Source organism: Sinohyriopsis cumingii, chromosome 9 (assembly GCF_028554795.1).
Source record: "Sinohyriopsis cumingii isolate HCF-2022 chromosome 9, ASM2855479v2, whole genome shotgun sequence".
Taxonomy (NCBI): Eukaryota; Metazoa; Mollusca; class Bivalvia; order Unionida; family Unionidae; genus Sinohyriopsis; species Sinohyriopsis cumingii.
Genome location: NC_142969.1, coordinates 90,433,665 through 90,451,918, shown reverse-complemented (window position 1 = coordinate 90,451,918; position 18,254 = coordinate 90,433,665). Strand labels below are relative to the sequence as shown.

Below are 18,254 nucleotides of genomic sequence, written 5' to 3'. Positions count from 1 at the left end.
ACGGTGTTTTCAGGCATGAATCGTTGGCGGTACACTAAGGAAGACGCTTTGGCAATGGTGCAAGCTTCTTTCAAAGGATCGACCCCTCCGTGTTCCATGAACAGTTCTCGAAATTTTCCACAGCAACGCCGTAAAATGTCCACATCGGAACGACAATACTTTAGCATTTCTTCCTGAAAGTCGAAAGGGTCCGAGACGTGAGCCTGGTACCAAGCGTAGAAAGCTTCTCGTTGTTCGGTGCGCATGTTGTCAGGGTCGTAATCTTGAGCCTCAGGCAAATGGGGTAGAACGGCGTGTTGATTGGCTTCCGTATTGAAAAAGTGTGGAAAGTACCCTTTAGCCATTTCTGTCATTCCAAACGTTTTAGGCATTCGACTCAAAGGCATGGCCAAATAGCTCATCGAATCTTTAAACTGCACTTGTCCCACTTGCATGAAAATGATTTTGGCTCCGTTCAAAGTGACTTTAGGACATTCGGTGCCATGTTCCGTATAGTATCTCAAAAGAAACTGTCCATCGTATCCGGAGAAATTGTGAGCCATCACCGTGGCATGGCGATGACAATCTCCGTAACGTTCGATGTCCTCTTGGCTCCACGTCTTGTCGATGGGGTTAAGACCCATCGGGCGAAATCGGCTAGCGTGTTCGGTCCTCGAAATATTTTTTCACGCCCTCCAGGAATTTTGCTGCAGTGAGGGCAATGACTGAAAATAGGTTCTAGAATGCACTTTTCGCACGCTCGATGAGCCACACAGAAATTAGGAATGTGAATACCGGTCTCTTGCATGCATTCGAAATCGAAAAAGATGAAATTGCCTTTATTCTTCTTCTTGTGACCGTCATCTTCCTCTTGTTGGGGTTGGTATTTTTGCATGTAACATTGATGTTCCAAGTCCACGATGTGGTGACAAATGTGACATTTTTTCTTTCCTGAACATACGTGTGCCTTGGCACTATTGGTACGTATGCCTTGTCCACACGTAGGGCACAATCTCAGCAGTTGACAAGCGCATTTCTGCTTTGAACCTTGCGTCTTCAAATGTTGTTGGTAACAGGTAGGACTGACAAACGTGCGCTGACAAGCAGGACAATGCACTGGTTCTTGTCCTTCGCTCAAACAGGGTGGAGAGGTCAAACATCCTGAGCATTTCGATCCGCAATGTTTGTGTTGCTCTCGATTATTATAACCATAGTCACATTTCTCACAGTAATAACAGTATCCCAGGAATCCGGTGATACTGGAAATGGTATCGAAATGGTCATCGTGATGATAGACGTGAATATATTTTCCATCCTTAAAGTCTTTCCCTCGAAACAACAGAGGCCCACGCATTTCTTGAGGGTGCATTTTCAAGGTGTAGCGTGGAGCTAGGACATCTTGCAATTTGTGCATTTCAGGAATGCCACAGGGTTTGTCTTTGGGCAAGTCGGCTTGCTGTAACAGGAGTTCTGCTTCGTTTCGTTGTTTGGCTCGGTCCGATTGTCGAATGGTTTTCCAGGCTCTTTTCCATTCTGCCGTGTCGTTCTTGTTGACATAAGTTCGTCCCACCACGATAGCCCTGGCTAAACACATCGGGTCTTGACGGTTATTAATTCGGACGAGACTTGTTTTGGTGCTGCGAAGCTCGTCCACCAATAACATCTTTTTGCGTCCAGTCCCTTGAGGAAGAGAGACGTGAGTCATGTCTAGTGTGGCTCTTCCATCGGTGATGTCAAACTGGTCATTGGATTGTTGTACGTGTTGAATCTTGTCCATGACTTTGGAAGCGGTCAATTCTGCACGGGTGCTAAACTCGATCCAAACAGGGGATTTCAAACCGTCGTGTTGTATGGAAAGTCTCAAGCAATCGTCTTCTTTGGGTTGACATTGTTGCTTGCGTGTGGTAAGTAAAGAATCTCACACCCCGGTGATGAACCCTTCTGCTTTCTGCAACGGTACTTCGGACTTGAAATCTTTAAACTTCACCGTGTATTTGTAAGCCGTGGTTCTAAATTTTCTAGAGGAGCGCTTTTCTGTCTCTCGAATGTCATAGTACTTTTCAGGGTTGACTAAGGGCGGTGAACTCTGTTTAGAGGGTTTGGATTCTGGTTCACTCATGTCCTCTTCAAAATCACTGGCATGAATTTGTGCCAAGACTTCAGCCCTGGTACGAGGCGATAGATCACGTTTCTGCCTCTTACTTTCTTCTTCTTTCTTCTCAAATGAATTGGATCGTTTCATCTTGATAGCAAAACGTCAAATGACTAAAGTTTAAACACCATGGACTAATTTATAGTCCTATCAAACCAGCGTATATAAAAGGGTGTGTGTCTTGTCCTTTCATTATTCATTTCACTCTCAAACCGAGCACAACGATGGAAGAGACTAGACAGATCGAACGTTTCATCAGAGCTTTGCGAGGGGTCATTAGAAAATTCTCTTCAGACCAGCCGACGGAATACTCTCCTTCCTTGCGAGATAAAAGTCAAGATACTTGCTATATCTGTCAGAAGGAAGGGCATTGGTCTTCAGAGTGTCCAGACCGTCAAAAAATAAAAAAGGGGATAGAAAAGACAAAAGTTAAGATACCTGTTATTATTGTCAAGAAAAAGGACATTGGTCTCCAGATTGCCCAAAAAAGAAACAAGAAGAGTCAGAAGAAGAGAGGGATTCTTCAGAGGAAGAAGAGGAAGAAGAGGAAGAAAACAAACAGGTGAAGAAAAAGAAACAGGAAAAGAAAGGAAGAAGGGAAGAAAGTGAGGAGGAAGAGGAGGAAAAGACTGTGACGGTGAAGAAATTCAAAAAACAGAGAGAGTGAACAATGAGACAGAAGAAGTGTATGAACTTTTTAAAGTGTTCTTTTGAGAATTGTGAATTGTGAATTGTATTGTAAATATTTGTAAAAGAATAAATTAGGTATAAAAAGGTAAGTGTCTTTGAGTTTTGATTTTAAAATAAGAACCTACACACACGCACACTCATACGCAGACATGTACTATTGGGTAAAATGGGTGTTTTAGTTATTGGCAATTGAAAGTCTATCTCTTTTCGAGAGACGCGGGTGGCCCTGTAAAGGGCCTTTTTCTTGGTGTAGGAGTGAGTTTAGGCAATCAACTTTAACTGCCTTAAGCCTTTGCCACGGCCAAGGCCTACTTCTGGACTGCGTACTGTTGATAATGATGATGATGATTTGGTTGAAATCACTAAGGGTGGCACGGTAGGCTTAGTTACAGGGTTGGAGTGTTTAGCTCGGGAAGGTCGTATTCTCTTCGGTCGTGATAAAGAAGTCTGATACATTTGTTTCAGACTTCTTAACTCCGCTAAAATGTCTAACAGTACCGTGACCGTTTGATTTTCACACCCTTGTTTCTTTGCTAGTGCTACTTCTTCTTTCTGTTTTTTCTTACCTCTTCTTCTTGCTGCTGTTGCTGTAGGAGAAAAGCTTGTTCCGCTTCCTTTTGTCGTTGCATAAATTTCTCCAATTCTTCTTTCTGTCTCTGTCTAAAATTCTCCACGTGCGGTAATGAAGAAGGTGACGAAGGTTCCGGAACAAATTCTTGCGAGGTAAGAAAATCCACAAAATCCCAATTCACCTCTTCTGAAAGTAAGTCCGGGTTCCCTTGGGTGGTCTCCACTGCTGGTGCACCCCAATTGATCGTTTTCTGAGTTTCCGTCATGTTGAATAACTCTCGCATAGATTGACTGCACACAGGCGCTAGCGAATCTATATAGACCACGTGGCGTCACAGACTGCTCTCTTCCGATTGGACGATGGCTGACTGAATTTTGTAACGCGTGTTTGGATTGGTCAATGAACTCAATCCGTTTCAATCCTTCCTTCCCCTATAAATAAGTGCAGTTCACTGCATTGATTCACCTGTTCTCGGCGCCTCAACATGTGGACCGACGTACACTCTTCAACGCTTGTGTCAACGATGATGTTCAGGACGGACATACCGATGTATGTCCGACCGATCCGAGTGGACAGTTGTCCATAGGACCGACACGAGCCTATGGATACGTAGGATTTACGTGGAGAGGCAAGGATGCCTGAAAAGAGTGTTAGTCTATGGACCTACCATTCGACGAAGCCTAAGACGAAGAAGATGTTGCAGATGCCCTTTATGTTAAGGGCATATTAACATAAACCCAAAGGCCCTTTTCAGGGCCACTCCAATCTCTCGAAAAGAGATAGGCTTTCAATTGCCTACCCCTTTTTTTATTTATTTAAAAAAAATAGAGACCCCTCCCTGTTTCAATTTTCGTCTGTTCCCTTTCCATAGACCCATCAGGTCGGGACCGTATTAAAATAGGGTCCCGACCCTGTTCCATTTTCCTTTGTCGCTCAACAGACCCACAATCTATTCCCATGTTAAATTCCCCTTGAGGCTAGAGTGACCCAAGACTTTCCCATGTTAAATTCCCCTTGAGGCTAGAGTGTCCCATGATTTTTCCCCATGTTAAATTTCCATTGAGGCTAGAGTGTCCCAGGGGGGGTTCTGTAATGCTAATTCCCATTGAGGCTAGGGTATCCCCATTCACTACTAGCATTTAGAAGTATTGGGGATTTAATTCAAAATACTGTAAGTTCCTCTTCAGTTTTCACTTTGTAACTTTGAGAATTAAAATGCTTGTTGAATTTTACAAAACTTGTTGGTTTTCGTTCTGTTACTTAGGTTAAGACCATAGAATCGTAACACATGTGTCAAGAACAATACCCAAGGTATACTCAGATTGTATGGAACAGTCTTGGAAAACTAAAACAGACAAACACAGTTGATCAGGTTGTCTTTGTTCATGAGAAATAGTGTGCTATCTTAACAATCAATTTTATTTTTGTCAGCGTTATCGATTGTTTACTATTTCCAGGGACAGCTTGGATTAGGTCTTGAAATATTCGTTGTATTAAGACTTTATATATGTAATACGTTTTTGTGCTTTGTAAGCTGTACCCTTAAAAGCGCATACAATGGTGTATGCATGAAGCGCGTGTTGTTGCGGCGCCATTAATGAAGGAATGTGCACGACCAGTGTATGACGAATGGTAAAATAAAGGTTTACTACTATCATGGCACATCACTGTAAAGGACAATTAGCGCAGTTATTTTTCTGTTCAATTTGTACTTTTCCTGTAAATTTCTCTAGTATATCTTACTATCTGAAGTTATTACCTTTTCTCCAAACATGTTTTTTTTGTTTTTTTTTGTTTATTATATTCTTTATTTCATGGAGTTGCAGTATCTAACATTTTTATTTTGGTCGTTTATTTCCTTAACTCTCTGCTCCTATTTGAGTTCACATTTACTAATGGCTTTTATGATCATATCATTTATCGCGTACGACTTACACATGGCAGATATTACAATTTCATACTGTTTGAACAATGTTATTGAATATTAACTTCTACCTAATGATTTTCGCAACAATGCCTATACATGTTTAACTAATACCAGATAATGCTAGAGTAAATGTCATACCTACCAGTACTCGATGTCAATTCCTAGCAACTGCAGAAACACATATACCGGCTGAAACTGTTTCCGTCCCTGCCTCTACTAAATTCACATATTTTATGCTACTTTGTGTTTCTAATTGTTCTATATTGTTCGATCTCCCCCCAAAAGTCACTCTTAATCTAGTTATTGCAACAAAATTAGCAACAAAGTCTTCCCTATAAGCAATATTTCTGCTCTGCAGATGCTACGACATTAAATATGCCGGGAAAGGTTTGCTTTTTAAAACCTGTTTAAGTATCAATATGGTCTAGTAAAAACCTATTTTGTATTGGTCATTCAAAGATATAATGGCTAAAAGAAACCGACATTAGTAGTTTACAACTTCTCTAGTATCCATGGGTGATGGTGCACCAACTGTCTTTCAAAAGAATGCTGTGGACATCTGTAAGATCGGAGGCTAATGATCCACGCTAAATTGTGCAGATGATGTTTCTCATTTCAGATGACATCTTATTATTCAAGTACCCATATTAAAGTCAGAACATCTAAAGTATTGTATTATATCTGGAGATGGTCTTACCGTTGTGCTGTTTATTGGAGTTCATTTAAATGGTGTATAACGACTTTCTTTGAATAGGTGTTCCCATCTCATCAGCTTTAAAAATAAAAATGTTTACCCCTTGACCAAAACAACCTGACAACAATAATCGGTATATCAACGCCTATCAAATAATAACTCTCTCTGCATAAACTGTTTAAATTTATTTTATGTCGTGTAACAAATCTGCAACATTTGATGCTTTAAAGCCTTCTTTCTCTTTTATTCAATGTTCGAAATGGGTTTTTAAATGTATGTTACCGGTTGCCAAGTTTTCAGTCAAGTTCAACTCTATGCGCATCTTTTGGCCGTTATAAAGGAACCCCATGTTCTTTGCTAATCTTAACTTTATGTTTTCATTTTTGTTTTCTGTATTTGCTGTTCGTTTTAAAAGAAAATTTATAAGCTATATTAATATATTAATATCAATTTTAATTGTGACAAGCTAAACTTATAATGTTCCTTGCAAATAATTTAAAAAGAATTAATTTTAAAAGTAAAACTATAGCCTTAGATCACACTCCTAGCATATATTTAATTCCCAAAAAATTTACAGGGATATCAATGATTATATCTAAAATATATGTTTCTACTCCACCAAATCTTTCACTACTTTCACATCATTCTCCACTTCATCCTCGAACATATATTTTTTCCTTTCAACCTTCTCCTGGACCTCAAGGCGAATCATGGCTGACGAAATCAGAAATGGCTGTTTTTTCTGAATCAACCAAATCAATGTTTTCTGTACCTACTGCTCAGCCTTCGTCTACCTACACCATCTGCTTGACCAATTCAGTCTCCTACTATCACGTATCCTACTCCTACTTTATCTCCTTCGCTATTAAATGAAGTGACAAAAATATACATTACCGTAAAGAGGGTAATCATACCCGGGAGCGTACCTAAATTATTTGACACCCGGGGCGGATCATTCCTTTGGAACCCCCACAAACAATTTTGAAATGTAAACACACAGAAAAATATATTATGTTTTCAAGTAGATTTTTAAACAGTACAGTGTTGTTATAAGAAAATTGGAAATAACTTTTACTTTGACGAGTTTTTCATTTGGTTTGAAAACTTGTTCTGGTATTTCAACTCTCCCGATGGCACATCCCCCCTTTCTAGCAGTCACCCGGGGTGGACCCTCCCCCCCCCCCCACGCACTCCACCATTAGTACACCACCGATGATTCCGATAGAAAACAAAACAGTGGATAATTTGACCAGGAATGAGAGTATTGACTACTGATATCCGTCTAAAATAAATACATTTGACTTTTAACATATAAGATGCACACAACCATGTTATACTAAGGACAATATTCATGTAGTAATATATAATATGCTACAATTATTCATTCCATAAAAAATTTAAGAATATTTACTTACTTAACAAATCGTGAAAAGTAACCGTATCGTACGAGTTTCCATCACTGCAGTTCCAGGTTCCCATATCAGAGGAGTCGGTGTATGCCAGATTTACACATTGCATGACGTCATGTCCTGTTGGTATGCAGGAGATAGTGAGTCAAGTATCATTGGATTTAATGATGCAACCATATTCTTCTGTTCCATATTAATTTTATTAGCAGTTTACACTAGCAATAGCTATAAGAAGTGCACTCAACTCAAAACTTAATAACTAAAGTATAAGTGGCCTGACAAGCAAAATTGCTTAATGTTTTACGCTTGCGAGTTGCATTTCACTATAATTTTTATCAATATAGTGCGTATCAAAATCGTTTCGTGTATGAGCATTCTGACACATAGATCCAATAACAGAATGTTGATAAATCAGAAGTTAAAGAAATAGATACATGAAAAGAAAATTTAAAACTCACCTGGCGCATGAAATTCATTGATATAAGAACATGAAATTAACATTAAATCCCTAAGAGGCTGTAGCAAAATAACAATGATATTTTTTAACATATTAGCTGTCCATATGAGAAATTCTCATGGTGACCTATAATTGCTCATTTTGTAGTTTCAAAGTCAGTTGATGAAATAGTGACATTAAAATTTACAAAATCTATAGGAAGTGAATAAGATAAGTTCAGAATGACAAATAATAATAATAATAATAATAATAATAATAATAATGATAATAATAATAATAATAATAGGAAGAAGAAGAAGAAGAAGAAGTAGTAGAAGAAGAAGTAAAGGCAAAGATTAAGAATTTAAAGTCAAATGTACTCGATATATCTCAATTATTTTATTTTAGGATTTACCATTGAAATATTTCTGTATTAGTTCAAAGGAAAAACGAAGTCACTATAGCTGGCGTGTTTTATTCTCTCTTAATATATGTTAATAGCATGTGCAGTGTCTTCTAAAAATGGTAATTATTCTGTAATTAGTAATGAAAAGCCACACATTTTTACGTGAGATTTCAGTTCAACTCGTTGCAAGAAGCCATATCTCCCAACATTTGGCTTGTTCATGAAACTTGCGGTCTGTTTGAATCAGACTTGAATCGCCTATATCGATGACGAAGAACTACTACATAAACAAGCCAATCACATATGTATCAGCTCTTTGGATTAACTAAACTCGTACCACAAGCAGACTTACAATCAAGACTGACACTGCCTAATCCCCACATATCCTTGCTGAATCACTAAGAATATTCCCTATGTAAAGATGTCCAACTAAAACGGTAGTCTTACATCTACGATGTCCATCTCAAATCTCAATAATGAACATCCTGCAACTGCATTTCTCTCTCTATGCAATGATGACTGGCAGAGAGCGGAATATAGCTTCCTGAAGTCACCATACATGATTGTGAACGTTAACGCGAATATGATCATACAGCGCTGGAACATCGTATAATTATGTAATGTTTTGATATTCCTCCTCAATTAAACCTATTTAATATGTATGTTTTGTTTCAGCATGTTGAAAATTAGTTACAAAACATCGCGCACTACCTTGTTTCGATTTTAAGGAATGTCAAAAGGGTGCCATTTGAAATCGCATATCAGAGATTTTTACTAGACACAGGTAAAATATATTTCCACCCGTTCCAAAGAGCAAACATACGAAAACCACTAAAATAAAACCTACCAAAAAACAACAAGATCAATTGAAATTGAAGTCATACATGATTTGATACAGCTCATCGTTGGTTATATAAACCTGTATACATGTGTCCATGTGTTACGCATTTATATGCCTTACAACCAAGTACATGAGCGTTGAATAAGAGTACACGTAATCTGCTGATTTAACATTGTTTCTTCAGACAACAGTGATCATAGCAGTAAAACACATCTTACAAGAAACGCTAACTATCACACAGAAAATGTTTAATTTGAATCCGATCGTAACAAGATTTGGTCAACTAAACACTGAACAAACTCTTTATGACTAGAAAGTATAATGTCTTCAATTTAGCAAACCATAACTGTAGTCATGGCAATGTGACGGTGAAGTAGATTCACTATGATACACTTTACCTTCCACACGTTATAATTTTTCGTGCGTGTGAGAAGACGATGACAGTTTTTAACTCTTCTTGAGCGCAGTTCCAGTGTGTAACCTCAACCTAAAGCCTATACTTATATTGACGTTATTGCCAATTATTCCAAACAGATCAACTAATTATATGAGCTCTGTTATTGTGTTCTCTGAAATTATTCATACCTAGAGAAAATAAAAATAGGATCAAATATGGCAGCTTCCGGATCATCTTGATCTGCAAAAGAGAAGTTACATTTCATTGAATAGAAACAGAATCATTTTTCAATAGGAAAAGCACTAACGGGCTCGGATATAAAATATGCAAAAATGATTACGATTTGCATAGAAAAGATACAATTAAGATAGCTTAAGGAATTCCTTACTAGGATTACAAATCCCATCTGTATTCAAGCTGAACCATACTCAAAAAAAATAAAAAAATATTTAGAAGCCCATAGGTGTCGAATTCTCCTTATGTTCCCGCCGATACACTTTATGTCTGTGCAGTACTTTTACGGCAATTCTTTCTGGCTTCAAAAAAAATATTTTATAATTTATCGACCTTATTCCTTCTTCGTTTGTGCAGACGTTTACACACAGCCTGGGGAAAGTTGCATTATAACGCCATGATTAAAAATAGTTATCAAACAATGATTAAACGAATCTTTGTTTTAAAAAAATCAATACCTTTTGCATACGTTTTACCATTAGTATTCTAGACATTTGTATCAGCACAGTCGGCAAAACAAGAGGTGACGGGTCCGTTTTCTTTCCATACTTTAAAGCTAATTAAAGAAACTAATCGTGGCAACGCAGAGAATAAAGCATTCTGAGAAATGCTCAGCATGTGAAAGGACCCGCTGTGCACTCTCGTCCATTTTGACTCAGTCACATTATCCTGACAACAGGCCGTCCAGTCCTAACACGAGCCTTTTAATGCTGAGCGCCAGGCGAGGTAGTTGTTAGCACCATTTTTGGATTCTTTGGTATGACCCGGCCGGGAATCCTATATTGAGGTACCAAGGCAGAAGAAATATTGTAGTCATACATATTCCATTTTTATAACTATTATTACTAATAGGGAAATACATTGTTAAGAATGTTATATGCATGCAAAAGTGTTCAACTCTGGAGCAGGACATAAACAGTCCTGAGCAAATGATGCAATTGAAACTCTTCCTCTAATCAACAAGCCATACCCTATCACGTGAGATGTAGCTGCAATCGGAATTTGAGTTTGTATCTCAGGAAACATTCTAAGGAGAGCCATTTGTACAGCATACTAAGCCGTGTGCTATTGAATCTTGCGTAATGACTTAACAAACTTACTTGAATTATATGTTTATTTATAACGAAAATTAATGAATTCAAACAATTTAGTCATGCGCATTAAGTCAAACAAAAGATATAACATAATGATGCGCCCAAAGTTCCACAATAGACATTTGAATAATTTCGTTCCTAAATAAAGCCGATAAAAATATGTAATTTCACAATTTATATTGAGACGATACATAAATAATTTGGGATATAAGTACCTTGATTGTAGTCAAATCCACGGCCAGATAATTCAACATGACCGAGATTATGTCCGCCGGATCTTTGTAAATGTAACAGTGTGTGAAAAAATTAGAGTTCTTGAAATATTTTCCATTTCAAATGTATATCATACCAACATTCAGTAAAAGGCAAGAAACATTAGCTTCTTTTGTGCCCATGACTTTGACCTCATGTCCCCAATATCAATAGCTTATGAAACTACGAAACAAAAATATATTTCATTTTAGGGTAAGAACGACCTAAAATGTAATTATTTACGTGTCAAGATGACTTTGACCAATGAAATCTGTTCAGGGTCACGACTCAGTCTAAATACTACTCTGAAGTCATGAATTTCTTTTAAAGCAAAAACAAATGACATAAATTGTTTATTGAATTTAACTTATTGGTATAGATTTCGTTCTGTGACAGAGTAAAACCATAGAGTCCTAACAAGGTTTACAAGCGTTCTCTTTCATGATCCGCTTTTGACTCTGTTTGTGTTAGGTGTAAATTTGTAACTCTCTCTCCCTCCCTCCCTCTCTTCCCCCCCCCCTCTCTCGGATGTGGAAGGTCGTGGGCTCGATCCCCGTTCGAGTCATACCAAAGACTTACAAAAATGGTACTAACAGCTACCTCGTCTGGCGCTCAGCATTAAAAAGCTCGTCTTAGGACTGGTTGGCCTGCTGGCAGGATAATGTGACTGGGTGGGACATAATGCTACATGTCTGCGGCATGATGCCCCAGGGCTAGACATCGCTATATACTGTCACACTGCGGACATCGTAGTGATATGACTGAAAAACTGTTAAAGCTACGTTAAAAATGGAAGTCACACACACACACACACACACACACACACACACTCTCTCTCTCTCTCACTCTCTCAAACATAAATAATCATCGTCTTGTTTGATATTACTCATATTTGCCTAATGGCTCGTTGACTGGCAAGTTGACTTTTATAACATCAGTACGTCTGAGATCCAACCTCTACTGGCTATCTACCATACCAAAACAAATTATAACAATGTACAACACTTGACATGACTATATAATGTACATTTTTAGCATCACTTGTACTTGACTCAACTTATGAAAAAGAAGTTTGATTACAATGAGAATTTTATAACGCGGATGAGCATTATGTCGTATATATATATATATATATATATATATATATATATATATATATATATATATATATATATATATATATATATATATAATACTGAATATGTAGGAGTCACGATTGTGTCGGAGCCCCGAGTGGTCTAAAGCGCACACCGTTACTGATCACTGCCATCTCACCCCTGTCTGCCTGGGTTCGAATCTCGGGTTCGGCCAATGTGGGTGTGAGAGAAAGCTTGCCAGTAGTTTTTCGTGGGCCAGTGGCCGTTGTTTTCCAGTTTAGATCGATAATATCCTATCTTGTGCTGAAAAATGGCGTTAAACCTAACAGCAACAACAGCAACAATAGAATATTGAAAGTTATATGAAGTACACGAAAAGTGGTTGTCGCCCATTTACTGTCGCCGAAAGGTAAAACTATGTACGCTCATGCATATAACCAACCTTTGGGCGACCGGTCGCCGAATGGTTCATGTGTCACCCAAAAGTTTAGTATATATCTCGCTCTGATATAATTTAAACGTGTCACCTAACAATATTATATACAATGAAAAATTTCGTTGTTATGACTACTTGCGAAACGGAAATAAAGTGATCGCATAATTTGGACGGTCCAAATATCGGCATCCGTAAAGTAGTGGTTTATATGATCACTTTACGACTGTGTTAGTCTAATTATTAAACGTGACTGGAATAACTGGCCGTAATCCGGAATAACGTAGTAGTTTTAATTTGGACTGTATACAGCTTAATCTTGAAGATAAAAGTGGTTATTTAGATATATATTCGCCCTAATATATTTTGTAGGAGAGATGGTTGTTTAATTTTTATTTTTGCTTTAATCTGTATATAGCATTCATTATGTACATGAATTTTAGATGATTATACATGCTAGTCTGCGAATCAGTGGATTTTCCATTTAAATTATGAATGGTGCCACTGGTGGCCGAGTGGTTTAAGGCGCTCACCTTTATTATATCACTGCCACTAACCTCCGTCCACATGGGCTCGAGTCTCGACTCCACTTTGGTGGGCATGTGAGAAAGCTTGCCAGCAGCTTCCTGTGGGTTGGTGATTCTTCCCGGGGTTTTCTTCCACCAAAAGATACTGGCCGCCATGTAGAGCCAAACAAAATGTTGTTATACTTATACCTACCAACCAACATCTAACGAACCAATCAAATTAAAATAGTTTTTATCCAATGATAACATTATGACCAAGAAATTCGAAGTGTCTGTTCGTAATATTCTTAGTTTAATGGTGCGTTTGCCCACTTATCACGCAGGTGTACCATGTTCGAAACCAGCGACGTACTTTTCATTTCTCTTTTTATTGATGTGTTTTTAACGTTGAGTTAGGAAAGAAAGTTATAAGTTTAATCCCATCAGTTCGTGTACTGACTGCCGCCATTTCAGGGATCCGGAACACACAGGTTTTTATAACACTGTCAAAACTGCAAGGAAGTACAAGAAAACTGAAATATTCGACCATTAATTTATCTACGATTTACCTGTAACAAGAGAAGTTTGGCAAGATTGGGTTAGAACCTATGGAAATTAAACAACTAAGTTATAGAAGACGCTGAATGCAAAGCCATTATTACAACACTGTTAAAACCTTTTCAAATAGGGAACATTACAACCTAATAGAAGAGTGGGAGGGAATTAAGAAAGAAATTAAATCAATAACCAAGCCATATCGTCAAGTCAAACAAAACATATGACGGGGAAGGGAAATATAATGCAAGATACATGTCCCAATGTTTCATATCATATTTCTCTATCTGAGTGAAACCTCATCGTATTTCACTATATGAGTGAAAACTCAATAATATTCCATTAAGTGAGTGAAACACATCATATGTCATTAATTAAGTAAACTATATCTTGTATTACTATTTTTGAGGCAAATGTCAATTTTTACGTGAATCGTTTTTTTCCCTTTGTCTGTGTGGAATCATTTTGAATCGTTAATGATTGTTATCTTTTTACTATTTGGGATTCTTTCTTGCATATCATTCACATTTCATTTAAATTTCAATATATTATCAGGTTTGTGCATATTTTGTTTAATATCCAAAATTTAAATTTTGTTGGCGCACGCATCAATCAAGTCTTTTTCATTGAATCATTCATCAATAAACATTGTATTTTTGTCACCATCAAGTGTTCCTTGTTATAATCCGACCCCAACCCGGTCATCTTATTACACTTACAAATGTAGGCACATGCAAATTGGATTATAATAGACCAAATACAGGTCGCGCAGACGTAAATATATATATATATATATATATATATATATATATATATATATATATATATATATATATATATATATATATATTAAAATATGGTACATGTTTAACTAGGTAAATTTAAAGGTCAATATAATGAGATACCTTTGACTAAAAAATAATCCTGTTTATATCGGGATGGAAATTACATTAACTCAGCAGCGCATACTCATACAATATTGATGGAGGGATGACTAAATATCCAACATATTAGACATGATAAATTAGAAAATATTTTAAAAAGGATTTTTGTTTAAAAACTGGACAAAAGACAGTCTCAGGATGTGTGGAAAGATATTTATATTTCTTTGTGAATACGTTGAAACAAATACCAGGGATATACAGAAACAACAATATGACCAAATTAATAGAGTGACCGAGAAAAATGATATATCAAAAATATAGAGATCAATAAAATATGGACTGAGGAAAAATAGTTCAATATAAATGTATACTGTTACGAGTCTATGCTCTTAAAATAAGTAACAGAACAGAGTGAAGACAATAATCTTTTGTAAAATTTAACAAATAATTTATTTCCCTTGAATACAAAGTGAAGAATGAGAAACAAGAATTTACGGTATTGAGAATTAAATCCAGAAAAGATCCAAAATGATCCGAGAATTAAAACCACAAGCCCTAAAAATAAAAGTTCATGTCCCGATGAGAGCCAAAACTGAAGATGACGTGTCTGCTATAGTAGTGCTGATGAGTCAACGGTCTCTTGTTCAATCACAAAAATATTATTCCAGGTTTGAATTCGGTATAAATTCCAATGAATATCATTATCCAAGAATTTTGTCAGAGCACATACTAGTTTGCAATCGTTGTGACCATTTATTAGTTAAGAAAATATATATCAAAGGTTTGCTGTCAATAGACAGTTCGAGACTGTACAAAATATGTATTATGCTGTATTTCAAGAAAAACAATTTGATACTAGTACCAGGTTATATTCTACTGTGAACAAAGTCTACAGCATGCATACCGTGAAGTGTCACATGATTATGCTTTAACGTAAAAACGATTATGTTTCTCTTCTATTACGTTTGGTTCAATCTGAATTAGAGTCTTCTGGTGGAATGAAATCAGACCCTATTTTTACCTCTAATCTAGTATACATTTATATTAAACATAGGTTCTGTATACATATTAGAACAATTGTTTAAGTAACCATGCTTTTGTAGGAGTATTATGCATTCTGATGAATCAATGAAATTGTGACAATTGTAATTAGCACATTAGATAGAATATGGTTAATTTCATACGTCTTTTTCTAACAAATTTTGATGTGTTGTTTCGGAACTGATATATTCAAAATTCTTTCGGAATTGACATGAAAAACAAATGCGAAAATAAACGTTTTAATTTCTTTTTGTAAAATTTTATTATATAAAAATACATTATTTATTTTAATATCATTCGAATACTCTTCTCTCGATATAATTCTAACTTCGTAAACGTATAAGCACACACTTATTGTTTTGGGCTTCTCATTGAACTCATTTTAGTTTTTATACATTTCCTTATTCAGTGTTCGAATTTCACCATACCAGACATTATTGTTTACACGCATTTGGACTTCATTTAAGTAATATATATATATATATATATATATATATATATATATATATATATATATATATATATATATATATATATATATATATATATATATATATATATATATATATATATATATATATATATATATGTGTGTGTGTGTGTGTGTGTGTGTGTGTGTGTTTAATTAGATTGTAACTGTTTCAAATATACTTTTTAATGCTATTTCATATGTTGACGGACATGATTATTGTATGCAACTTAGCAAAATTCATTATTCCTATATTGATCCATGATCAGGTATGATCACTATAGGGAATTTATTAACAAATATGAACAATATATGGAATTCTGCACAAAGATGAATAATGTATGGAATTCTGCACAAAGATGAACAATGTATGGAATTCTGCACACATATGACCAATATGGAATTTATGAACACATATGAACAATGTGTGGAATTTATGAACACATATGAACAATGTGTGGAATTTATGAACAAATATGAATAAAGTGTGTAATTTACGAACACATATGAACAATGTGTGGACTTTATGCCACATAGAACGGATATCAAGAGGGAACACATTTTTACATTTAACATACCTCCACTGCTGAAGATCGCTTCCCTGAATTATTTTGAGACGATACATAAATCATCTGGGATATAAGTACCTTGATTGTAGTCAAATCCACGGTCAGAGAATTCGACATGACCGGGATTTTGACAGCCGGCACTTTGTAAATGTAACAGTGTGTGAAAAATTAGAATCCTTGACATATTTTCAAATTCAAATGCATATTATACCAACATTCAGTAAAAGGCAAGAACCATTTAGCTTGTTTTGTGCCCATGACTTTGACCTCAGATCTCCAATATGAACAGATTACGAAACTACAAGACAAAAATGTATTTCATTTATGGGTAAGAACGACCTAAAATGAAATTATTTATGTGTCAAGATGACTTTGACCAATGAAATCTGTTCAGTGTCACGACTCAGTCTAAATACTACTCTGAAGTCATGATTTTTTTTAAAGCGAAAGCAACAGACGTAAATTGTTTATTGGATTCAACTTATTGGTATAGAGTTCTTTCTGTTACATAGAGTAAGACCATAGAGTCCTAACAATGTTAACAAGCATTCTCTTTCAGGATCCACTTTTAGCTCTGTTTGTATTAGTTGTAAATTTGCAACTCTTTCTCATTCTCTCTTTCCCTTTATCTTTCTCTCTCTCTCTCTCTCTCTCTCTCTCTCTCTCTCTGATGCTGGAGGTCGTGGGTTCGATCCCTGGCCGAGTTATACCAAAGACTTACAAAAATGGTAATAACAGCTGCCTCGCTTGGCACTCAGCATTAGCAGGTTAGTGTTAGGACCTGTCTGTCTGGTGTCAGGATAATGTGACTGGGTGGGACATAATGCTACATGTCTGCGACATGATGCACCCTCTCTCTCTCTCTCTCTCTCTCTCAAACAGAAATAATCATCGTCTTACTTGATATTATTTATATTTACCTAATGGATCGTAGGCTGGCAAGTTGACTTTCATAACATCAGTACGTCTCAGATCCAACCTCTACTGGCTATCTACCATACCAAAACAAATTACAACAATGTACAACACTTGGCATGACAATGCAATATAAATTTTTATCGTCACGTGTACTTGACTCAACTTATGAAAAGGAAGTTTGATTCAAACGAGAATTTTTTTAACGCGGATGAGCATTATGTTGTCCGTCTTGGAGAAATGACTAACCAGCACACACACACTCACGCACGCACACACACACACACACACACACACACACACACACACACACAGAGATATATATATATATATATATATATATATATATATATATATCTACATTATCTAAATTGCTACCTTTCGGCGACATCTTTGCATACTGAATATGAACGAGATGAACTAATCATGATTGTGACGGGGCCCTGAGTGGTCTAAAGCGCTCACCGTTACTAATCACTGCCATCCCACCCCTGTCTGCGTAGGTTCGAATCTCGGGATCGGCCAATGTGGGCATGTGAGAAACCTTGCCAGTAGTTTTTCGTAAGCCAGAGGCCGTGGTTTTCCCGGATTCTTCCTCCACCACTTAGACCGACAGCCATTTATATCATATCTTGTGCTGAAAAATGGCGTTAAACCCTACAACAACAACAACAACATGGTTGTGACTAGATAGTGATTATTG

General features: G+C 36.5%; 1 protein-coding gene across 7 annotated transcripts in view; it reads right to left on the bottom strand.

The window, feature by feature from the left end:
* The window catches only part of LOC149792221 (uncharacterized), a 51,132-nt gene extending 33,457 nt beyond the window's left edge, over positions 1-17,675 (bottom strand). For 5 of the 7 annotated variants that reach the window (XM_089970752.1, XM_089970753.1, XM_089970750.1 and 2 more), the window contains exons 1-3: positions 17,557-17,675; positions 9,691-9,742; positions 7,429-7,542 (exon numbers count right to left, since the gene is read on the bottom strand). In XM_089970752.1, the coding sequence (XP_089826878.1) occupies positions 7,429-7,542; positions 9,691-9,736 (160 nt within the window). In that variant the 5' untranslated portion in view covers positions 9,737-9,742; positions 17,557-17,675. Of the gene's footprint in view, positions 1-7,428; positions 7,543-8,616; positions 8,738-9,690; positions 9,743-17,556 lie in introns of those variants that run through there. The other 2 variants (XM_089970751.1, XM_089970748.1) reach the window with 2 other exon arrangements.
* Positions 17,676-18,254: the final 579 nt, after the last annotated feature.